At 46.4% G+C, this 24,649-nt stretch overlaps 1 protein-coding gene across 1 annotated transcript; it reads left to right on the top strand.

Annotated features, from left to right (window-relative positions):
- The first annotated feature begins 5,850 nt into the window (after positions 1-5,850).
- SARS1 (seryl-tRNA synthetase 1) lies at positions 5,851-23,406 on the top strand. Its single transcript, XM_001925670.8, has 11 exons — positions 5,851-6,074; positions 11,222-11,292; positions 14,763-14,843; positions 16,275-16,433; positions 17,390-17,533; positions 19,009-19,164; positions 20,266-20,487; positions 21,062-21,191; positions 21,460-21,617; positions 22,576-22,705; positions 23,022-23,406. Exons 1-11 carry the CDS (start codon positions 5,939-5,941, stop codon positions 23,177-23,179), a joined length of 1,545 nt encoding a protein of 514 aa, XP_001925705.4. The 5' UTR covers positions 5,851-5,938; the 3' UTR covers positions 23,180-23,406.
- Positions 23,407-24,649: the final 1,243 nt, after the last annotated feature.

Here is a 24,649-nt window from a genome sequence, read left to right as displayed (position 1 = left end):
TGAGGAAACTGCATCTCTAACAGATTTAGTAATGTGGTCTACACGGCCCCTAACACCACACCCTTATACTCTAACCACACTGATTTTTTTTTTTTTCTTTTCAGGGCCACACCTGAGGCATATGGAAGTTTCCAGGTTAGGGGTTAAATCAGAGCTACAGCCACTGGCCTCTGCCACAGCCACAGCCACAGCCACGCCAGAACCAAGCCTCATCTGTGACCTACGCTGCAACTTGCAGACAGGCCAGATCCTTAACCCACTGAGTGAGGCCAGGGATGGAACCTGAATTTTCATAGATACTAGTTGGGTCCTTAACCCACTGAACTACAAAGGGAACTCCCACACTGAATTTCTGACTGTCCCGCAGTCATAAGCTCTGTCCCACTTCCCTGCCTTGACATCAGCATCTGCTTCTGCCCCTGCCCGTTCTTTCCACCTGAGAAGACCCCCCAACCAGTGCTCAAAGTCACCCCAATGTGAAACCCTCCCTGCCTCAATAGCGAAGAAACAATTACATGGGAGTGCTGCAGTTAACTGAGGTGAATTCAGCCATACACCGTGCAGGGTCCCTGTGCATCAAATAAGCAACAGATACCACCAAGTGTGAAACTGGCAGGGAGGGAAATGTGTAAAATGAAACATACTGTCAGGTAACCAGGCAAGAAGATACTAATGACTTGGTCTAAAACTTAAGAAGACATTTAATTGATTAAGAACCACAGGGCATGATGCAACCACTATGGAAAACAACATGAAAGTTCCTCAGAAAACTAAATATAGAACCACCATATGATCCAGCAATCCCACTCCTGGGCATCTATCTGGACAAAACTTTGATTCAAAAAGATTATATGCACCCCTATGTTCACAGCAGCACTACTCACAATAGACAAGACATGGAAATAACCTAAATGCCCATCAACAGATGAATGGATTGAAAAGATGTGGTACATGTATGCAATGGAATACTACTCAGCCATTAAAAAAACACACAAAATGATGCCATTTGCAGCAACATGGAGGCACCTAGAGATTCTCATACTAAGTGAAGTAAATCAGAAAGACAAATACAACATGATATCACTTATATGTGGAATCTAAAAAATGGCACAAGGTCACCTATTTACAAAACACAAATAGACTCACAGATGTAGAGAAGAGACCTGTGGTTGCCAAGGTGGAGGGGGAAGGGAGTGGGGTGGACTGGGGATTTGGAGTTATAAAGCAAACTATATAATAGTTTGTTATATAATACAAACTATTATATTTAGAAAGAATAAACAACAAGTTCCTACTGTATAGCACAGTGAACTATCTCCCATCTTCTGGGAGAGACCATGATGGAAAACAATGTTAAACAGAATATATATATATGTTGGAGTTCCTGTCATGGCTCAGTGGTTAATGAATCCGACTAGGAACCATGGGGTTGTGGGTTCGATCCCTGGCCTTGCTCAGTGGGTTAAGGATCCGGCGTTGCCGTGAGCTGTGGTGTAGGTCACAGACATGGCTCGGATCCCGAGTTGCTGTGGCTCTGGTGTAGGCCGGCGGCTACAGCTCAGATTCGACCCCTAACCTGGGAACCTCTATATGCCGCAGAAGCGTCCCTAGAAGGTTGCATATACAAAACATCATGGACAATTGAAGAGCTACTCAAGGAGAGTTTGGAATATAAACTAATTCTATTTTAGGGCCGAAATTGTTTATTAATAACTAGTAATAAAATGTAGTTCCTGGAATTCCCTAGTGGCTCAGTCAATTAAGATTCTGGCATTGTCACTGCTGTGGTGCAGATCCAGTCCCTGGCCCTAGAACTTCTGCATGCCGCAAGCACTGTCAACACTTCCCCCCCCCAAAAAAAAACCCCAAACAAATAAAATAAAATGCAATTCCCCACATAATACAGTGTGGCAGGAGAACTGATCCCTCATTCCAATTGGAACAGAGGGAGAGGCAAGATCAAAGGCCCCCAGGTCCCCGAAGCCCTCCCTGACACACACTGTTTTTAAATAGTTCCTTCCTCTTTGCCCAAGAACAGCAACATCAATTTCCTTTGTGATTGCATCTCTTATAGGAGGGAGTGGGCAGTGAGAACTGGAGGGCACGTTGTCAGCTCTTCCTGAAAAACGGTAAAATAAATATTTCTGTATTGTGGGAACCCAGAAGGGTGCTGAACTAAGCTGGGGGAGGGGTGACGAGGTTATCAGCCGCCAGGAGGAAGGAGAAATGAGCCAGTCTGGAGGAACAGGGGAAAGGGAGATCCAGGGAGAAGGAGCTGGCCCAAAGCTCAAAGTTAGGAAGGGGAGCCAGAAGTAGGAGCTCAGGATGGAGACTGTGAGGGGGAAATGCCATTCGGTCAAGAGAGAAGATGTTAGAGTTAGAGAAGGGTAGGAGGCAAATCACGAAGGGCTTCGCAAACTATGTTTGGACAGTCGCCTGAAGGCAATAGGTAGCCACTGAAGGCTTCCAACGAGGAGACGGAGGACAGGGCTTGCTCATCAACCCCTGAGAAATACTGCTACAAATCCAGGACAAAAAGAGGAACAGGTATTCTTGTTGTGGCTCAGCAGTAATGAAACTGATTAGTATCCAAGAAGATGTGGGTTCAATCCTCGGCCCTACTCAGTGGGTTAAGGACCCAGCATTGCCATGACCTGTGGTGTAGGTCACAGACACGGCTCAGATCTGGCATTGCTGTGGTTAAGGTGTAGGCCAGCAGCTGCAGCTCGGATTGGAACCCTAGCCTGGGAACTTCCATATGCCTCAGGTGTGACCTTAAAAAGAAAAAAAAAGAGGAACAAAAAGAGCAAGGAGGTGCTAAAGTGAGGCCCAACAGAGCCCTCCCACATTAGCCAGCTCTAAACTGGTGATAAATGAGGATGGCAACCATGGCTGGATGCCCCGCCCTCTTTTCTTATTCCCTCCCTACTCACTGCTCTGAGCTACCCACAGGCTGCCCAGGACTCCCAAGGCAGTATCTCACCTAGGACTGTGCTTCTTAAACCCACAACAAGCCTCTACACCCTCAGCCTACTCCCAGAAACTCACTGAACCAAAAGAAATGCAATAAGGACCCACCAAGTATAAGGCACTGTGCTAGGTATTGCGGGGATAAGGATGCAAATATCCAATGATTTCTGCCCTGTAAGATAAAACTACATTTTTTGCCAAGTTCCTCAAGGCCTTGTTTTCTCTCTTTCTTTCTTTCTTTTTTTCTGTTTGCACATGCAGCATATGGAAATTCCTAGGCTATGGGTTGAATTGGAGCTGCAGCTACAGGCCTATGCCACAGCCATGGCAGGATCAGAGCCACATCTCCAACCTACTACATAGCTTGTGGCAACGTCAGACCCTTAACCCACTGAGCGAGGCCAGGGATCAAACCCCCACCCTCATGGATATGAGTCAGGTTCTTAACCCACTGAGCTACAATGGGAACTCCAAGACCTTGTTTTCTGCTAAGGAATGTTAACAAAGAGACAATTCAAAATATTAGACTATCTTAGATACTCACCAGTGTTCAGGTTTGGGCTCCATTGTTTAACTGACCTGGGTCTGTTTCCTCATATAAAAGATAAAGGAGTTGGCCTAGTTATTCTCCAGTTGGGGGTCCTTGAGCCCCTGGGTCCTCAGATGCAGCACTTGAGAACTATCCTCAGTAGTGAAACCTGATGGAAATCACACATCCGAAAGTGGTATGGCGCCATAACTAAAGTTGGTTTTTTTCTGTGTTAGCTTGTGGCAGGAATTACTGAACACGGTACCACGGTTATTTCCTGTTGATAAGAAATCCACACTGGCAGCAAGCATGTCTGATTAGTAAGAAGGGAAAATAAATTATTGTTTTAAAATCATGTTTGTTAGCCAAAAGTATTTCAAAATATGAGGGGGGCTAGGTGATGAAAAGATTAGGAATTATTAGGTTAGGAGGTAGTTAAGAGTCACCAGCTCTAAAAATCCTATGATTCTGGAGTTCCCGTTGTGTCACAGCAGAAACAAACCCGACTAGGACGCATGAGGACATGGGTTTGATTCCTGGGTTAAGGATCCTTGGGTTAAGAATCCAGCGTTGCAGTGAGCTGTGGCGTAGGTTGCAGATGCAGCTCAGATCCATTGCTGTGGCTGTGGTTGTGGCGAAGGCCAGCAGCTGTAGCTCGGATGCGACCCCTAGCCTGGGAACTTTCATACGCTGTGGGTGCAGCCCTAAAAAAAAAAAATTTTTTAAAAGTCCTGTGATTCTAAGCTGATAAATGAAATACGCTATTACATTATTCTGTTATACTTATCAGGAACATGAACATTGTAAGGGAAGATGTCTGTAATCTCATGATAAGACTAATGTTGAAAATTCTTAAGGAAGTTTGGAGCAGTCAGGATTTTAAGGCCATCCTTCCAGTTATGCTGATGACCTTCTTAAAGGATTGGCCCAGTGCCTTCCTCCCCTAGACACTGTGGGCACTATGAGTACTGTGCAGCCCCAGCAGCACCCATCACTGTTTTGAAACTGAGCAAACAACACATGCTGGCAATGCCTTCACTGATATGGAAGCAGTCAGCTCCCACCACAGACTTTGAGAAGATTTCAAGGAACCCGACCCTTTGAGGACAGTCTTCTTACATGCTTTCTTCAGAGACTGTAGCTCCTGACACTTTCTTTCCACTGATTTTAAATCTAACAACCTAGGCAAGCAGAATCTAGGGGGGGAAACCCAGACAACTCCTCATGTGTCCCTCTAAAAGATCATTCATGCTTCTCCAACCCTGTGGGTTTTTTTTTGTTTTTGTCTTTTTGCTATTTCTTTGGGCCACTCCCGCGGCATATGGAGGTTCCCAGGCTAGGGGTCGAATAGGAGCTGTAGCCACCGGCCTATGCCAGGGCCACAGCAATGCGGGATCCGAGCCTACAACCTACACCACAGCTCATGGCAACGCTGGATCGTTAACCCACTGAGCAAGGGCAGGGACCGAACCCGCAACCTCATGGTTCCCAGTCGGATTCGTTAACCACTGCGCCACGACGGGAACTCCAACCCTGTGTTCTTAAATGTAGGTAAAGGGACAATCCAGTTCACCAAATAAGCAACTTAATAAAGGTATCTTTGGAGTTCTTCTGTGGTACTATGGGTTCAAGATCCAGCATTGTCACTGCAGTGGCTTGGGTTGCTCCTGTAGTGCAGGTTTGATCTCTGGCCCAGGAACTTCCACATGCCACTGTCCTGGCCAAACAAAAACAAAAACAAAAACAAAAACAAAACAAAACAAAACACCGCCACCACAACAAATTTAAAAAGGAAAAAGAAAAGTATTCTAACTCAGGCAGGAGAGGAGGAATCTTGAGCTGAGGTAATCTGGGGACTAAAATGTGTAGGCACACTCAAGTCTCAAGATGGAGAAGAGAGTAGAGGTTCAGGGAGAGAGTCCAACCTTAGGACCCAAACTTCTACAGTCCAAACAGGCATTTATCGGAGGTGCCAGCTTCCAAGCCAGTAATTACACTAAAAGGCCTCTGCCTCGCCTTAGGTGTGCCCTTTAACATAAGGAGGAAACAGGCACTCACTTTTCTTTCATAGGGCAAACAAGAGCCCCTGCAGAGCAAGACAATTGATGAGAAAGCACAACACCTCCAACAAGCGGACCCGACCTGGACACAGCTCGAGAGGCCCGCGTCCACCTATCCCGCCAACCTCTCCGCGGCCCCGCCCTCCTCTCCGCGGCCCCGCCCCCCTCTCCGCGGCCCCGCCCTCCTCTCCGCGGCCCCGCCCTTCTCTCCGCGGCCCCGCCCCCCCCACAGCAGCTTCCGGCGAGAGGCGGGGCGTCCGCACGCTCTGCTGCGCCTGCGCGGGAAGGGCGGGCCGGCGCGCCGGGGCAGTGAGTCGGTCTCGCAGACTGCTGTGGCCCGAAGTGCATTTCCCTTAGTGTTGGTCCAGGAGGAGGAAAGATGGTGCTGGATCTGGATTTGTTTCGGGTAGATAAAGGAGGGGACCCAGCCCTCATCCGAGAGTCGCAGGAGAAGCGCTTCAAGGACCCAGGACTAGTGGATCAGCTGGTGAAGGCAGACAGCGAGTGGCGACGATGTAAGTACAGAGACTCGCGGAGTATCCCCGGATCGTAACCCCAGCTACATCTCTCGGATCTCGATACTGCTCCTGAGGCCATAGCGTCCACCCCTTGTCAGACCCCCTCCTGGGTTTCGGTGGCTCGGAAGCTCTCCCTATCACCCAGGGAGCCGGGACGGTCCCCACCTTTCCCTTCCGCCGGGGCGGTAAGACCTCCCTTCCCGGCGTGCGGGGCGCGGATCCCTGCTCCTGAGTCTGTGGGAAAAGAGCATGGCGCATGCGCGTTAAGAGCTGTCAAGCCTTCCGGCCTCAAGGGTAACCCAGAGAAAGTCGGGGCAGATTTTGTTGGGTAATGGGGGAGATTGCTCCCCTTTCCTAACACTTCTCTGTTTGGTCGCCTCCGGTCTTTTTATCTTCAGCAAAGCCAGAGTGGTCGCTATTTTGATAGACTCACAGGCTCCAGTCTGAGTCACATCTGCAGCGCAGTAGGTTCACTCCTCCCATATTGGAGGCATTTGGGGATTTTGGAGGCCGCTACTGGCTAAAAGCAGTGATCGCAGAGCTTTGGGGAAGGCAATCCCCCTGAACTGTGGGCAGTCCTTTAAGAACCGACCATGGGCTTCCATGGTAGATCAGACGTGGGCAGAGGGATGCGGTGAAGCAAGAAAAAACTCGTAATTACTGAGGCTGTGTAATTGTGATTTGTGGAAGTTTTCCGGAATAGACGTTGATGGAGTTGGGCTACAACCTGGAACTGATCCGGACATCTTTCGTGAGGCTAAATAAAACCATAGAACCCTCTGCCTATCAATCTTTGCCTAGATTAGTTGGAGTAGTCACTAATTGGCCGGATGCTGTCAAACACGTGGTTTATTTTGTCTGATGCAATAGGTCTGCAACCCGCTGAAACCCAGGTTTATGACGGCGCCCTGCAAAGTCAGTCACTGTCCCAAAAGGTGATGGATTTCTATTAGGAAAGTTGATTTCCCTAAATTTATAAGTGTCACCCGGGTAGGGAAAGAGCTGAAGGAAGAATTGGAACATAAGGATATTGGGTACCAGGAGAATATTTGTTCAGCTCAGATTGTCTGCTGATTCTATGTATCACAGTCAAGTCCCTTGTGGAGAGATCCCACCACCTGAATCTGAAGTTTTGAGTTGCAGTGGAATTAAATTAAATGGAAGGGGAAAAAACTAGACTGGACACTGTTTTACTGAGTCAGAAGTCTGAAGTAACAAATTTTTCTAGCAGTCTAGCCATTGTCCAGCTACTAAATGATTTTGAATGTCTCTTGTGTATAGTGTACACGTCTGTGAGAAGTTCTGTCTTTTGCCTGAGGATTGGCTATGTAGTGAGGAGATGAATTCTTCAGGGACAGTGTTGTGTTTTAGTCATCTGTATGTCAGTACCCAGGGTATACACATACATATATGGGGTATAAATATACACATGTATACAAATAATCCCAGAACCTAGCATTGCACATGGTAGGCTTGACAAAAGTTTGTTGAATTCATGAATATCTTCTGTGCTCAGGGCACTTTGCTTTTCCATAGGAAGAAGCAATTGATGTGAAAAGCCACTGAAGTTCCCATTGTGGGTCAGTAGGAACTTCACTTTGTCACAGAGACTATATGGGGTTCTTAATCCACTGAGCCATAATGGGAACTCCACTTTTTGTTCTTTTCCATTATGTTTTATTATAGACTATTGAATATAGTTCCTTGTGCTCTACATAGGACCTTGTTGTTTAGTGATTGGTTCTTTTTCGTTGCTATATAGTACTTCGATATAGAAATATACCAACCAATTCTGCTGATATTTGGATTGTTACCAGTTTAAGGGTAATAGGAATCAGATGCTGTGAACATTGTATCTTTTTGTGGACATAAGCACCCCTTTCTGTTGAGTACCTACCCAGGAATGGAATTGCTAGGTCATAGGGTAGGCACCTGTTAAGATTTAGTAGATATTACCAAATAGCTTTCTTTTTTGTTTGTTTGTTTTTTTGTCTTTTTTTTGCCATTTCTTGGGCTGCTCCCGTGGCACATGGAGGTTCCCAGGCTAGGGGTGTAATCGGAGCTGTAGCTGCCATCCTACGCCAGAGCCACAGCAACGAGGGATCCGAGCTGCGTCTGTGACCTACACCACGGCTCATGGCAACGCCGGATCGTTAACCCACTGAGCAAGGGCAGGGACCGAACCCGCAACCTCATGGTTCCTAGTCGAATTCGTTAACCACTTCGCCACGAAGGGAACTCCCCCAAATAGCTTTCCAAAGTGGTTGCAGTAACTGATACTCCAACCAGAAATATATGAGTTTCAGTTGCTCTGCATCCTTGCCCTTGATATTGGCAGTCCTTTTAATTTTAGCCATTCGGATGGATATATAGTGATATCTCATTGTGGTTTTAATTTGCATTTTCCTGATGACTACAGACATATTGAGCACCTTTTCATGTAATACGTATTAGCATTTGGACAGCCTGTTTGGGGAGAGGTCTATTCAAGCCCATTGACCAATGTGCATGTTTTTTTCTCATTTCGTAGGAAATTTTTATCTATTGTGTAGACAAGATCTTCTCTAGTTGCATATATTGCAGATATTTTCTCCCAGTCCGATTTGCTTTTTTATGTTCTATCTTTTAATGAATAGAAATTCTTGATTTTATTGATGTCTAATTTATTGATTTCTTTTTCTTTTATAATTTGTGCTTATGTTCTGTTTAGGAAATCTTTTCATTCCCAAGGTACTGAAAAGATTCTCCAACTTTTTTTTCTAGAGGTTTTATTATTTTACCTTTCACATTTAGGTATATGATTTATCTTACATTGGTGTTGGTATATGATATGAGATAGGTATCAAAGTTCATATTTTTAAATGTGGAAATCTAATTGCTTGTGATGAAATACAGCAAGCTAGGAAAGGAAAGGAACTTCCTTAGTCTGAGAGTAAGTATTTATCGAAAATCCATAGCTAACCTTATTCTTAATGATGAAATATTGAACGCTTTCCCCCTGAGGTTGGGAACAAGAGAAGGATGTCTGCTATCACCACTTGTAATCGACTTCATGTTGGAGGTTCCAAACAGTACGAAATAAGGCAAGAAAAAGAAATAAAAGATTGGAACAGAAGAAAAAGTGTCTTTATTTGCAGATGACTTGATTGTATGTGCAGAATCTGAACTGTTAATAGTGAATTTAGCAAGATCACTATATGCAATATACAGAGTCAATGCTATTTCTACATACAAGTAACAATTACAAAGCATCTGAGGGAGTTCCCTTTGTGGTTCAGCAGTTAATGAACCCAACTAGGATCCATGAGGATGAGGGTTCGATCCCTGGCCTCACTCAGTGGGTTAAGGATCCATCGTTTCTGTGAGCTGTGGTGTGGGCCAGCAGCTGTAGCTCTGATTCGACCCCTAGCCTGAGAACTTCCATATGCTGCAGGTGCAGCCCTAAAAAGCCAAAAAAAAAAAAAAAAAGAAAGAATCTGATACCTACAAATATATTTAATAAATGACATTCAAGATTCTTACACTGAAAACTATGGAACATGGCTAGGAGAGATTAAAAATAATGAAGGGATATGCTATATTCATTGATTGAAACATTCAACATTGTTAGAATATTGTTTTTAAGTTGTTATATTTTTCATTTATTTCCCAGCCCCTAGTAAGTTGTTTTCTATTATATTCCCAACACAGGGCCTTGCCAATAGGCAGGATTAAATTTAATTTTTTTTTAATTTATAGATAGATACAGATTTATAGAAAGTGATAAAAATTGTACAAGAGGAGTTCCCGTCGTGGCACAGTGGTTAACGAATCCGACTAGGAACCATGAGGTTGCGGGTTCGATCCCTGCCCTTGCTCAGTGGGTTAACGATCCGGTGTTGCCGTGAGCTGTGGTGTAGGTTGCAGATGCGGCTCGAATCCCGAGTTGCTGTGGCTCTGGCATAGGCTGGCAGCTACAGCTCCGATTAGACCCCTAGCCTGGGAAACTCCATATGCCGCGGGAGCGGCCCAAGAAATAGCAAAAAGACAAAAAAAAAAAAAATTGTACAAGAGGTCCTTCATCCATTTCCCCCAGTGATAACATCCAATATAAGTGGTACAATGTCAAAACCAAGAAATTGAAATTGCTGCAATCCACACACCTTATTCAGATGTCATGAATTTTACATGTACCCCTTTGTGTGTGCCTGTAGTTCTCTGTGATTTTGTCACGTGTAGATTTGTGTGACCACTGCTACACTCAAGATACACACCTGTTCCATCATCACAGAAATCCCTCTTGCTGCGTCCCTTTGTAGGCCACTCCCTTTTCCCTGCCACATCTCATCTCTGCCAACCACTAGTCTTCGCTCCATCCCAATATCAGTGTGAATAAGTGAATGAGAAAGTAGTTGTATGATTCATGGTGAAGTTTAGTTCAAATCTAGCTTACTTAAAGTTTGACAAAACCTTAAAGAATAGCTCATCTCCAGTCATCATTTTACCTGTTCAAAGCTTGATTTTTTACCATATTGTTGCTAAAGCTTAGATTCCAAAAGTCCAACTTTTGCTAATCAGGTTAGACTGATGAATCAGAATACCAAGATGTTCATTTGGGCCAGAATAGCTCTGTAGGCTGATGAGTGCACTGTCTTCCTCAAAAGAACCCAAAGAAACTGAAAGATTCTCAAGGCTGCCAGATAAGCATTGTGTCAAAGCAAAGGGAACAATGTTAACCATTTTTAACAAAGAGGTGCAGTGACCAAGTTGATGGAAATAGAAACACGATGGCCTTTGTTCGGGATTCTGGTGCATACCACATAGTTTCTTTAAATGAATTTTAAGGTAATTGAACAGGTCATAGTTACTGGAATGTTTTCCAGATTTCTCCAATGTGTTACTCTACAGTGGTATCATCCAGGTTATGATACTTTTTAATTTCAACCCCAGAATGGCCTTTTCATTGTCACCAACATCCTATTGTAGTCACCAGTCTATGTCAACTAAATTTGGGTCTCTAGAGCTGTAAGATTTCACACCCTCGTGAGGCAGATCCTTTAGCTCTAAGGAGAGCTAAGATCGACCCTAAGGAGCCATGGTTAGGAACGGAGGTCTCTTCATTATGTGCTCATCTTTGGTATATTCTCGGGTTCTTTATTCTTCAGGCAGATTTCGGGCAGACAATTTGAACAAGCTGAAGAACCTATGCAGCAGGACAATTGGAGAGAAAATGAAGGTAAGAGAAGTGAGAACAGCCTTGAGAGCTTGAGCAGAGATAGTCAACCTTATTCTTAGTTAATACATAATTTCTAACTTAGTGTTTAATTCTACGGGATACGGAATTTCTTACCATAGGAGGAAGAGTATTTTAAAGAGGCAGGAAGGCAGGCCAGGAGGGAACTAAGACACACTTTCAAGGATCTAAGTATGTCTTAGTCTGTTCAGGCTGCTGGAACAGAATCCCATAAACTGGGTGGCTTATAAACAACAGAAATTACTTCTCCCAGTTCTGGAGGCTGAAGTCCAAAATCAAGGCGCCAGCAGATTGGTGAGGGACCACTTCCTGGTCCATAGTCTTCTTGCTGGGTTCTCATATGGTGGAAGGAACAAGGGAGCCCTCTGGGGTCTCTTCTGTAAGGGCAGTAATCCCACTCATGAGGACTCTGTCCCCCTGACCTCTCACCTCTGAAAAACCCCACCTCCAAAGACTGTCACATTGGGGATTAGGTGTGAACATACGGATTTGGGGTGGGGGGGAGGCACAAATCTTTAGTCAATTGCAAGATAAGATTCTTGCCACACAGTCATTCAGTGTCTATTCTGTTCGTATAATATTATTTCCACCAGTAATCCTTTCCAGTTATTTCCTGAGCTCAACCCACAGTGCCAGAAAACTTTCCTTATAGCAGATGTCAGATTCTTCACCCCAGTGTAGTCGTGCTCTTTAATGAAAGTACACAAATATGGAGTCCAAATCCTAGACTGTTGGTTGTATGACTTTAGGCTAGTTAACTTCTGAGCCTCAGGTTTTTGGCCTGAAATGACTTGACACCAATTTTTGGACTGGAATTGCGAGAACTACCCTTTTTAAATATAGAAAACCTGGCATAATACCTAGAATGTTGTAGTTAGTTAGTAATTGCAAGTAACAATGCTTGGCAAGTAGTTACTGACCTTCATCCAGAAAGTGTTTCCTGTCCTTGAAGAATGTTACACGTTTCAGCTCAGCCTTACTTTGTCAACCAGATTAGTTCATGTTGTTAATCTTTCTTCAAAAACGCCCTTTAAGCCCCTTAATCGTTTAAAAAATATATATTAAATGCACTCTACAGTCTGTCTCATTTTTAAGTTTTAAGCCTCTAAACTAAAGCAAAAATTTATGAAATTTTGGAACCGGAACCAGGGAAGAGTGTAGCCTAAAGATTCCCTTGGGATTTTAGCACCTTCTCCTTCATGATAGTCTGCATCCTTCTCTTTAACACTGTTTCATTACACTTCCACTTCCAGCATGTGGCAGGCTATAGAAATTGATATCAATAATCATACAGTTTTCTTCCTATGGGACTCTCAACACTAAGTCATTTGCATGTCAGAGGCCTCATAATGATGTTAATTTCCACATGGACCCCTGTCTTTGTGTTCTTTGGGGCATATGTACAGATAGTGCCAGCTCAATATTTTTTTTTTTTTAGCAAAAGGATGGGGGTGTTTTCACCTGCATTTACATTCTTAGATTCCCTTTAAAGTGGGCCTTGCAAGGAGTGCTTTGGTTTTGGTCTTTGCTATAAACCTGAAGTGGAGGTAGCACATTTGTCAGCCCTGTGGAAAGGGCAAGAGGGTAGGCTTAGGAAATTAAGGAGCTTGTCTAAAACTGCGCCAGAAATTAGTTTCAGGAGTTCCCGTTGTGGCGCAGTGGTTAACGAATCTGACTAGGAACCATGAGGTTGCGGGTTCTATCCCTGGCCTTGCTCGGTGGGTTGAGGATCCGGCATTGCCGTGAGCTGTGGTGTAGGTTGCAGACGCAGCTCGGATCCTGCGTTGCTGTGGCCCTGGTGTAGGCCAGCAGCTACAGCTCCGATTCGACCCCTAGCCTAGGAACTTCCATATACTGTGGAAGCGGCCCTAGAAAAGGGAAAAAAGACAAAAAAAAAAAAAAAAGAAAGAAAGAAAGAAAGAAATTAGTTGCAGAGCCAGAGCTTGAACTCAGAACTTGAATTCACTGCCCTGAGGGATTATCAGAGAGCAGGAGGGCCTTGGCTGTCTTGGCTACCCAATGCAACGTCTTTATGTTTTCCGACTTTCCCAACTTTTAAAAATGCTTTTATTTGACTCACTGAAGGGTGTGAGTTGGGTTTTGGTCAGAACCCTGACTTCTCGCTTTGGTGGATGAAATGGCTAGTAAAGCTGTAGGACATTAAACATGATTTCTGCATATTATTTTACTTATGCTTGCGAAGCAGACCCTAATGCTTCTCAGCTTATTTTTTTTATATGTGTTTTGCTGAGGTCTTATGTGGCTTGAAATATGGACTTTGATAATTTTATCTCTTTTAGTTTAGGAAGAATTTGACTCTTGAAAGTATCATCTCCACGGCTCTGGACAGGATTAGAAATGATGACTTGGCAGACTCTCAAGGAGAGAAACAAAGGGGAAAAAAAATCTAGCCCTGGGTACACCCCTGCTCTTTTGTCAAGCTGCATTTGATTGCTTTAAACTTAGTTCCAAATTCTGTAGCTCTTTTCCTCAAAAATTGTGTTTCTCAGAGTTCCCACTATGGTGCAGTGGGTTAAGAATCTGACTGTGGGGAGTTCCCGTTGTAGCACACCAGAAACGAAACGAATCCGACTAGGAGCCGTGAGGTTGCGGGTTCAATCCCTGGCCTCGCTCGGTGGGTTAAGGATCCAGCATTGCTGTGAGCTGTGGTGTAGGTCGGCAACTGTAGCTCCGATTCGACCCCTAGCCTGGGAACATCCATATGCCTCTGGTGTGGCCCTGAAAAAACAAACAAACAAAAAGAATCCGACTGTTGGTGGCTCTGGTTACTGCAGAGGCATGGGTTCAATCCTGGCCTCACCTGGCTCAACGAGTTAAAGGATCCAGCACAGCTGCAGCTTGGATTCAGTCCCTAGCCCTGGAACTGCCATATGCCACAAGTGGGGCTATTTTTTTTTTTTTAATTTAAAAAAATGTGTTTTTTTGGCTCCCTAATATTCTATCATCCCATCCATTTTTTTCTCTTCAGCCTCAGGCCTCAAAGCTAGGGTTGTTCTTAGCAGGTAGAGGAGGATTCACGAATTGACATGCAAGCATCTGCCCAGCACTGAGCATTTTCACATGTTCTCAGGGCATAACTATTCTGTGTCCACATCAGACATTTTTCTTCTCGAATTCCTGGTGGCATCAACCCTCTCCCCTGCAATGGGTAAATCAATCTGTCCAGAATCAGAAAGCTAGAACGTGGCAGGACAAGGACTTGAGATACTGATTTCTTGCTTCCAACTTACTAATTTTCCTCCCAATTTACTAATTTTTTAAAATTTTATTAATTTTTCAAAAGATGTGCTGTATCTTTTAGAGACTAAGTTGTGCAGAAAATTCTGACTCGTTTATATATATATTAGTTGAGCCTGCACTTTTTAAAACTCTTATCAGAAAATTTCCTTTATAATTCATGTGTTGTTATTTGTTTTTGTTTTTTTCTGTAGAAGAAAGAGGCAGTAGGAAATGATGAGTCCCTTCCAGAAGATGTATTAAATCTTGATGATCTTACTGCAGACACTTTAACTGTAAGTTATTGACCTTTTCTAGGTTGGCCTTCTGTTCTTTTATCTTAATTTCCTTCCAAGCAAATACTGACAGTCTGTGGCATCCTTGAATTTCTGCAGCTGGGAAATGTCCCTACCCACTCTTGTTAATCTGTAAAGTTGAATATTAGACAGCACAGATGGAGACAGGTGGAGTGGAAAAGTCAGAGTAGGAAGACGAGAAAAAAAAAAAAAAAAGGACTTAAACTATGTTTGGTTCATATAATAACTCCATTTCCACAGAGTCAAGGAATTTTTCGATTTATTGTAATTCACTAAGTATTCACTGCCATGCGCCTTGAGCAGTAATTTTCAACTTTTTAAGTCACCGAACCCTTTCTTAAAACCCGCAACACAGGACTTCCCATCAAAACTTTCAGCGTTGTCTCTGCAGTAGCTCTTGCCTGGTTTGATCCCTGGCCCAGGAACTTCCATATGCCGCATGTTTAAAAAAAAAAACCCAGCGGAGTTCCCTTCGTGGCGCAGTGGTTAACAAATCCAACTAGGAACCATGAGGTTGCGGGTTTGATCCCTGGCCTTGCTCCGTGGGTTAAGGATCCAGCGTTGCCGTGAGCTGTGATGCAGGTTGCAGATGCGGCTCGGATCCCGAGTTGCTGTGGCTTTGGCGTAGGCCGGCAGCTACAGCTCTGATTTGACCCTTAGCCTGGGAACCTTCATATGCTGCGGGAGCAGCCCAAGAAATGGCAAAAAGAAAAAAACAAACAAAAAAACACAACACAAAAGCATAGCAGGAGCATAAACCCGAAAAAGCCCAGTTGCTGTTCTAGAAAGGCTCGGGTTGGGGGTGCTATTCCTGTCCTCCCCTACCTGGTAAGGGCTCCCCCGCCCCGCAAGAAATCAGTGCAATTTGAAACACCTGCAGTAAGAAATACAAACTAAGCTTAAAACAAAGTCTCTTGCTCCTGATAAATTTGTAATTGTCCTAGAGCACAGTTAAACGGAGTACATATTAGGGTGTTAAATTGGTTTAATCGGGAGTATCAGGAAGTGCAAGTTAAGGGAAAGAGATCTTAAGAGAGCTATGGTGTTAAAACTCCTGGAGTTCTCTCATGGCGCAGTGGGTTAAGAATTCGGCATTGTCTCTGCAGCTGCCCAGATCACTGCTATGGCGCGGGTTCGATCCCTGGCCCAGGAACTTCTGCATGCTATGGGCACGGCCAAAAAAAATTTTTTTAATTTAAATAAAAAAATAAAACTCCTGAGATAGATAGGAACAAGAAGAGCGGCTGTGTCTGCCTTAGGCATCCTGAAAGAAAATGCCAATGAATTTGTTGGGCAAGACTGTATCTATCCCTCTGTGAAATAAATCACTGTTCTTTGAAAGGCTTCCATGTCAGTTTTTTAAAATGCTATCACTGTGGCCTCGGATGGACTTGGCCTTTTCACCTACAGAACCTCAAAGTCGCGCAAATCAAAAAAGTCCGACTCCTCATTGACGAGGCCATCCTAAAGTGTGATGCTGAGCGGATAAAGCTGGAAGCAGAGCGGTTTGAGAACCTTCGAGAGATCGGGAATCTTCTGCACCCCTCTGTGCCCATCAGCAATGATGAGGTAGGCGTGGGTGACCCAGTAGGCAGCCGCAGCATCGCCTTTCTCCATAGGGAGGTGGCGGTCTGGGCGGGGTACAGTGAAAGCCTGGCTCTCCCTGCAGAATAGAAGCAGGCTCTTTGTCTATGAGCTCTGCCCACCAATTGAGAATTGAAAGAGTCAGATCCCTGCCTGACTGGGGAGAATCAGAGCCAGCAGGTAAGTGGAGACTGCTGGCATGGAGACCTCTCCTAAATCGGGCTGCTGTCCTCCGAGGCGGTGGCGTGTTGCCCTTGGTAGCAGCTAATGTTGTCAGAGGGATCTGCAAAATCAGCCTCACCCCTCACCCACACCCTGCTGAGAAGCTGCTGGTTGAAGGGAAATCTGCATGATAAAAGTTTCCTGCTGAGCGGGAGCTTCCCTGGCACAAAGCTGCTTGGAGCCCAGCCTTTGTTCCCTGACACCCCAGCCGTGGCAGGGCCCATCTGTGCCTCTTTCATTCATTCCCTGGTGAAGGAACATTAAACCCACCCAGGGCTGGGGTGGCAGACTCCAGAGGTCAGGGCCCCCAGCCCGCCTTCATGTGGCAATAAGAGCCTGGAAAAAAAAAATCTCCATTCTCCTCTGTACCCTAGGCAGTGCGGATAGTCCCGGGGAGGGTTTTCTGTGTACAGGATTTTCAAGGAGTCATTTGAAAGGGTAAGAAAACAAGAGAATACTACAGATTTTTTTGTGTGTGGAAAATCATGACTTCAGTTCCATGGCAAATCACTTCTAGGAATTTATAAATTGTTTCTCTGTTGAGCACAAATTCGCCAGCAGATTCCCTCTCTAGTCTCTGCACATGAGGTCCAAAGCCTAGTGTTTGCATTAAGAGGTGGCTTCACGAAGCTCTAGGTGTTTCTTGGAAGAGTTTGGAGAGATGGAGGATGCAAAATTCCGAGGTCACACATCCTCCTGTCCTGGTCTTGTTTCCTTAGGATGCCGACAACAAAGTAGAGAGGATCTGGGGTGACTGTTCGGTCAGGAAGAAGTACTCTCACGTGGACCTCGTGGTGATGGTGGATGGCTTCGAAGGCGAAAAGGGGGCTGTGGTAGCTGGGAGTCGAGGGTACTTCCTGAAGGTAAGAGGTGGCAACCAGTGGCATTGGTTATAAAGAAAGAACTAGGAGTTCCCGATGTGGCTCAGAGGTTAACAAACTTGACGAGTATCCATGAGGATGCCTCACTCAGTAGGTTAAGGATCCGGCATTGCCGTGAGCTGTGGTGTAGGTCGCAGATGCGGCTCGGCTCCTCTGTGGCTATGGCTGTGGCCGGCGGCTTCAACTCCGATTGGACCCCTAGCCTAGGAACCTCCATATGCTGTGGATGCGGCCCTAAAACGACCAAAAAAATTAAAAAATCAAAATTAAAAAAAGAAATGCAGAAAACATAACCTACTTAAAGAGGCCTGCAAATCCACCACTTGTACTCGCCTTTCCACTGCAACCTTAGTGGCAATTTGATGCAGTTCTCTTTCTAAGGCAGGCGAGTGCTTATCAGGATTCTCTAGAACAAAAGCCACTGAGTGATCCTCCATAATGAATAGAAGTTTTGCTGACTGAATTAGAACAGTCTCTGCCTTTAAGAAGCTCAGTGTGATTGGACAGACAAGTAACAAAAAATCAAAAACCCACTGTGAACCAGTGCTGTGCTGTGAGTAGCCCAGAGTGCATGAGAGCGGGTAGGCCGAGGCAGCAAGCCCGGATTAGCTGGGACAGGGGGCAGACGAATTCAGGCAAGACTTCCAAAAGGACATGGTAAAGTAACTTTGGCAGTGCCATCCTTAATATACACATACATAGGCATGCTCTGCAGATACAGATGAATCTAGTGTTTTAAGAATTAGCACAAGACTCTCCCTGGGTGAATAATCCTTTCCCCTTGGCTTGGTATCTAGAAGGGAATTCTCTTCAGCTGATGTTAAGAAAGAGTCTCTCTGTGTTCTTGCCATGGCACAGTGGGTTAAGAATCTGCACAGAGTTCCCAAGGTGGTTCAGCAGTAAAGAACCTGACTTGTATCTATGAGGATGCGAGTTCGATCCTTGGCCTCGCTCGGCTCTGGCATTGCCGTGAGCTGTCGTGTAGGTCACAGATGCAGTGCATGTGGCTGTGGCTATGGCATGGGCTAGCAGCTGCAGATTCGACCCCTAGCCTGGGAACCTCCATATACCACAGGTGCAGCCCTAAAAAGCAAAATAAATAAATAAATAAATAAATAAATAAATAAATAAATAAAAGAATCCAACTGCAGCTGCAGAGGCACAGGTTTGATTCCCTTCTCGGTGCAGTGGGTTAAAAGGATGTGGCATTGTCCCCGTGTAGGTCAAAGCTGCAGCTCAGATTCAGTCCCTGGCCTGGGAACTTCCATGTGCCTTGGGTGCAATCCTAAAAAAAACCAAAAAACAGAAAGAAAGAGTCTCTTCAGTCAATTATTTGCATCTGTGGTCTTTGTGGCTTCCTATGTGCCCCCAGGTGCCTCTGGGTGTAAATGATGCCAGCAGGTGAATGTGATGGCGGCAGAACCCAGTCACCCAGTGCTGTGTCTCTGCTCCTGTAGGGGGTCCTGGTGTTCCTGGAACAGGCGCTCATCCAGTATGCCCTTCGCACTTTGGGAAGTCGGGGCTACACTCCCATTTATACGCCCTTCTTCATGAGGAAGGAGGTCATGCAGGAAGTGGCACAGCTCAGCCAGTTTGATGAAGAACTTTATAAGGTGAGTAGCCTGGGGCGGTATGGCACAGTGACCCCTTAAGGTATGAAGTTCACCTTCAGAGACAACGGCAGTGCTGTCCAGCAGAGCTGCCTGTGTTGATGGAAAGAAATGTTGTGTATCATGGCTGCTGAGCATTTAAAATATGGCTAGTGTGACTGAGGAAGTAAAATTTAATTTTTATCCATTGTAATATAAACGAGCACCTGTGGCTGGTGACTAATAGAGCCTATTTTATCTTTCCCCAGATGATCAATGTGATGCATCTAAATTGAACATGCTTTATTTAGTGCCAAGAGCTTAGAAAAGAAGCGCATACATTATTATTAAGCCTGGCTCAGCAGAAAGGAGTCTGAATAGTATCCATGAGGACACAGGTTCAATCCCTGGCCTCCTTCAGTGGATTAAGGATCCGGCATTGCCGAGAGCTGTGGTGTAGGTCACAGATGCGGCTTGGATCCCACGATGCTATGGCAGGCTAGCAGCTACAGCTCGGATTAGACCCCTAGCCTGGGAATCTCCATATGCCAAGGGTGTGGCCCTAAAAAGACAAAGAAGTAAAAAAAAAAAAAAGATACAATGAACTTTGTCCTGTCTATAGCCTTTTTTTTTTTTTTTTTTGCGTTACCTTTTTAGCTGAATACCAAAGTAATTCTTCAAAGATTGTAACCCTAGACTAACCTCTGAGCACCAAGAGAGCAGAAACTGTCTCCTTTCGCTCAGCATTGGCCAAAAGGACTTGGCTTGTACTAAATGCCTTACAAACATGTGTCAAGTGGATTCATTTATATTGCTATCAGCTCAGATTTTATTGTACACCTGCCATCATTGGTCATTATGCATCATTTGAAAGCATTTCATTTATTAGTAAAAATAGTCTCAAAATATTTAATCTCCTCTTGCGTTTCTTTGCTCTCTAGTAGCGACCCTGTTTGGGGCTGTGACCCATCCCTTCCCTCCTCTTTGTAGCATCCCCTGCTCACTCTGGGGCAGGGATGGAAGAAAATCGCTCCTCTCATCTCTCAGACTGTCATTGTGGTTACTTGCTCAGCTGAGGTCCTCCTCCCTCCCGCTTCACTGGTAAATATTACCCTGCTCCTACAGGTGATTGGCAAAGGCAGCGAAAAGTCTGACGACAACTCCTACGAGGAGAAGTATCTGATTGCCACCTCTGAGCAGCCCATTGCCGCCCTCCACCGGGACGAGTGGCTTCGGCCGGAGGACTTGCCAATCAAGTATGCTGGCCTGTCCACCTGCTTTCGCCAGGAGGTGGGCTCCCACGGCCGCGACACCCGCGGCATCTTTCGAGTCCATCAGTTTGAGAAGGTGAGTTGATAGGTCCAGGTGAGGAACGGGACCCTTCCCGCCATCTCTCGAGGGTGGTGAGACGCGAGGCGGGATCAGGAGGTGCCCATCCCCACCCTGCTCCGGCCTTTCCCCTCGTTGCCTCCAGCCGTGTTTCTGGGGAGGAGCCTGACAAGCCCTTGGCGGAGCGGCCCTGAGCACGGACACTGGAAACGGGCTGTCTGAGTCCCAAGGCCGCTCCACCACCTGCCCGCGGCATAGCCTTGAGCAGGTGGCTCAGCCTCTCTGCTCTTTCCTCCTCTGTGAAAGGAGCCTAATAGGAGTACCTACCTCAGTGGGCTACTCTGAGGATTCAGTTAGTTACCGTATGCGGGGCATCCACAGCACCTGGCACGTCTGTGGGCAGCTCTCAGCCTTGTTCTTGCTGCGGCCCAGCCCGTCCATCTCAGCCTATCCCTCTCGCAAGGGGGGGCCACACCTGACTCGCCGCGGTGTAGGACTAGGTCTTAGGTTCATAGCGCGGATATCTCCAGGGCAGCCTGCGGTTTATTCACCCTGCCCCGGGGTCGCTGTCTGCCTGGGTTCCTCTTTGCAGATTGAACAGTTTGTCTACTCATCGCCACACGACAACAAGTCCTGGGAGATGTTTGAGGAGATGATCGGAACCGCGGAGGAGTTCTACCAGTCCCTGGGGATCCCCTACCACATCGTGAATATCGTCTCAGGTACCGGCCTCCCTTTCGTGCAGCGGGCAAACACCACCCCGCCCGCTGGAGCTGCCGCACGAAAGAAATCGCTCCCAGTCCAATTAATTGCCCATGTTAATTAAAATATTACACTCTTCTCCCTTGGGAGTTTCCAGCGATGAGAATATCTGGGTGTGATTTCACCTCTGGGGATAGGATGTGAATTAAAGCATTCTTTGGCTTTGCTGAAGGTCAGTTCTGAAATCCTATTCCTCCTCCATGAATCCTAGGGGGTTTTTCCTTACAGGTTCTTTGAATCATGCTGCCAGTAAGAAGCTTGACCTGGAGGCCTGGTTTCCGGGCTCGGGAGCCTTCCGTGAGTTAGTCTCCTGTTCTAACTGCACCGACTATCAGGCTCGCCGGCTCCGAATCCGATACGGGCAAACCAAGAAGATGATGGACAAGGTAGGTGCCCCCCCACCCGGGCGGCGGGAGGAGGGCCTTCAGCTCGGAGTAGATCCGACTCGTTGCTCGGTCCTTGGAGGAGGGTATCTCCCAGCATCTTGGGCACATCAGAGCTTCTCAGTCCAGACCAAGAAGGGAATCTGAAGATGACTTCACTGTGTCAGGGCTGAGTTTCTTAAGGTAGAAAACTGAGTCTAGCTCTATTCTGTAAAGTCATGCTAGCTTTTTGCTTCTTGGCTGTGTTTTTCACAACTCCAGATAAAGAGTAACCCCATGTCTACACAGAATAAGTTGGAGGCAGTGCCTTCCTTCTTCTCACCCAAGAAGGTCTGGATTGTAAGCTTATCTCTTCAAACCCAGTTTTCAGGCTCTCATATTTTCCAGGTCAGGGACTTGAAAGGGGTTAATCAAAGGGCCCAACTCTCCTCAAAATGCTGAGACCTACCACTAGTCACTCATTGAGATGTGAGCAGTCTTCCTGGAGTTACCTAATAGGCAACAAACACCAAACAATTCAAGTTTTAAAGATCAATAGGAGTTCTTGTTGTGGCTCAGTGGGTTAAGAACCTGACTAGTATCCATGAGGATGCGGTTTCGATCCCTGGCCTCCCTCAGTGGGTGAAGGATCCAGCATTGCCGTGAGCTGTGGTGTAGGTCATAGAAGTGGCTCAGATCCCGAGTTACTGTGGCTGTGGCCGTGGCTTAGGCTGGCAGCTGTAGCTCCAATTTGACCCCTAGCCTGGGGACGTCCATATGCCACAGATTCAGCCCTAAAAAGCAAAAAAAAAAAAAACAAAAAAGAGAGAGAGAGAAAATGGTAATGGGTAAAACTCTTGCTTGATTTTGGATTTGGATAGTTGCAGTTGGGGGTTCTGGCGCAGTGGCTGGTTCCTGGGCATCGGTGAGACCAGCTCAAGGTTGAGTGTAACTGCTCCCTCTGGGGACCCTCTCCTCACAGGTGGAGTTTGTCCACATGCTTAACGCCACGATGTGCGCCACGACCCGCACCATCTGTGCCATCCTGGAGAACTACCAGACAGAGAAGGGCATCGTCGTGCCAGAGAAATTGAAGGAATTCATGCCGCCAGGTGAGCCCCCCAGCCAGTCTGCCTTCCTCCTCTTCCTTATCTTCACACTCTTCTAAAGAGTGAGTCCCTTTCAGAATGGACCAAGTTTTCTTATTCAGACTCTATCTGTCCTCTGGTGCTGGGCATTGCAAGGGGCAAGGTTGAAAAGTAGCCAGTACAGATAGAATGTCTGTTTACATGCAGCTAAAATTCAGACTGGGGGAAAAAGAAGAAATGAAAGCAGTGCCCACTCTTGTCTTGTGGAACTTCCCCCAGAGGTCCCTGGGCTTTGTCTCCTGAGAAACGATGGGTTCTTTGGCTGACTCTTCCCTCCCAGGTCTCCAAGAACTGATCCCCTTTGTGAAGCCTGCGCCTATTGACCAGGAGCCATCTAAGAAGCAGAAGAAGCAGCATGAGGGCAGCAAAAAAAAAGGGGGAGCCAGAGAGGTTGCCCTGGAAAGCCAGCTGCAGAGCCTGGAGGTCACTGATGCCTGAACATTCCTCTGTCCCACCTTGCCAGGCTTTCACTTCCAGCAGCTGGAATCTCCGCCTGCCCACAGGCAGGAAGCCAAGCACTCACGCATCACCCACCCATCCGACTACATTGCTAAAAGGGGAACCATCTGCCACGTACAGTGTGCAGCGTTCCTCTTTTCTCGCCTGGGCATGAGATCCAATCACTGGTGACTGATGAAACCATGTAATAAAGCATCTCTGAGGGAGTCCAGGACTCCTCCTCAATCTTCTGCCCAGGGCCGGAACCCTGTCTCTCACAGCTCTCCCTGGAACCATAAACGCACCTCTGCTTTTCCTTCTATATGAGGTGGTTCCATTTAGCAAAGAGCCTTTGAGAAGGTAGGTGAAGGCAGCGGTAGATTCAATAAAAGCTCAAGGGGGAGGTGAAAACTCTCCATCTCAGACACACGGGCGTGCAGGGCAGGGGCAGGATCCTCCTTCGTAGCTTCGCTTCTGCTTTAGTAAAACAGTGAGATGCGGCCAGCTGAGAGGCCCGAGTGATGCAAAAAGGTTCATAGCGCTTCTGTCCCCTGGGAAGTGCACGGTGGAGAGGGAGGGCGGCTATGAGACATCAGGGCACAGAAGACTATATTTAACCCAAAAGAGCCCCGAGATTTCTAGAGCACGAGGCAGGCCTTATTCACAGCTGCTTCTCTCTAGTCATCCCCAGATGGGAGACCAACTGCTTGGCAGCTTGTTGCTGCAACTCCAAAGGATTGATGCAGCCCGGCGGGGGCGGGTGGTGGGAAGATGGGTTTCATCCCTTCTGTGGAGCATCCACCGTTGCCCTAATAGGCAGTTCTCCCTTTCTCTGGGCAGAATGATGTTTAGGCTCTTTATTTCCCTGCTGCCTTTCATCTGCAATCTACAAACACATCACTTTAATAACACCTTCTGTTGGTTTAGTGCTTCTCCCCTAGGAACCTAAAATACTTCCTATAGGTGATCTCTTTGATCTTTTGTGACAGTCCCAGACGGGAGGGTGGGAACCTGATTCAACCTCTTCCATCATTGGGATGGCAGTACGAGGTGGCTGAGGGAGATGAGAGAGCATGACCAGTGGAAGCCAGGAGTCCTGACTCCTCAGCAGGGCTTGACGCTTGCTGCGTTTCTTGGGGAGGATGAGTACAGGGCTCTGAACTGCTCTGTCACTTAGGAGCTTTATTTCATCTTCTTTGGTCCCTGAGCAGCAGCTTCCCCCAGCAGGGGCTCAGCACCCAGAAAAGAGGCCAGGGGCTTCATTTTTCACTGGGGGCTTGGGCTGATCCTATGAATCCTGCTACTGGAAACCTTGTTCAAAACCGGGGCACCTGAAACCCACAGTGGCTCTTTTGCCACAGGCGGACTCACCAGCCCATCTCTACTGTAGCCAGTGGCCCGGCTCTGGGATAACAAAGCCAGGGCAAGAGAACAAAAGAGCAAGCTGCTCCCATCTATCCAGAAGGACGA

The sequence above is a fragment of the Sus scrofa genome, chromosome 4, assembly GCF_054392235.1.
Source record: "Sus scrofa isolate SSC_HxYL_T2T_F1_AM1 chromosome 4, Sscrofa_HxYL_maternal_Yorkshire_Landrace_v2.0, whole genome shotgun sequence".
NCBI lineage: Eukaryota > Metazoa > Chordata > Mammalia > Artiodactyla > Suidae > Sus > Sus scrofa.
Note: the sequence above shows the minus strand (reverse complement) of the source record. Positions and strands in the feature narration are given on the sequence as shown.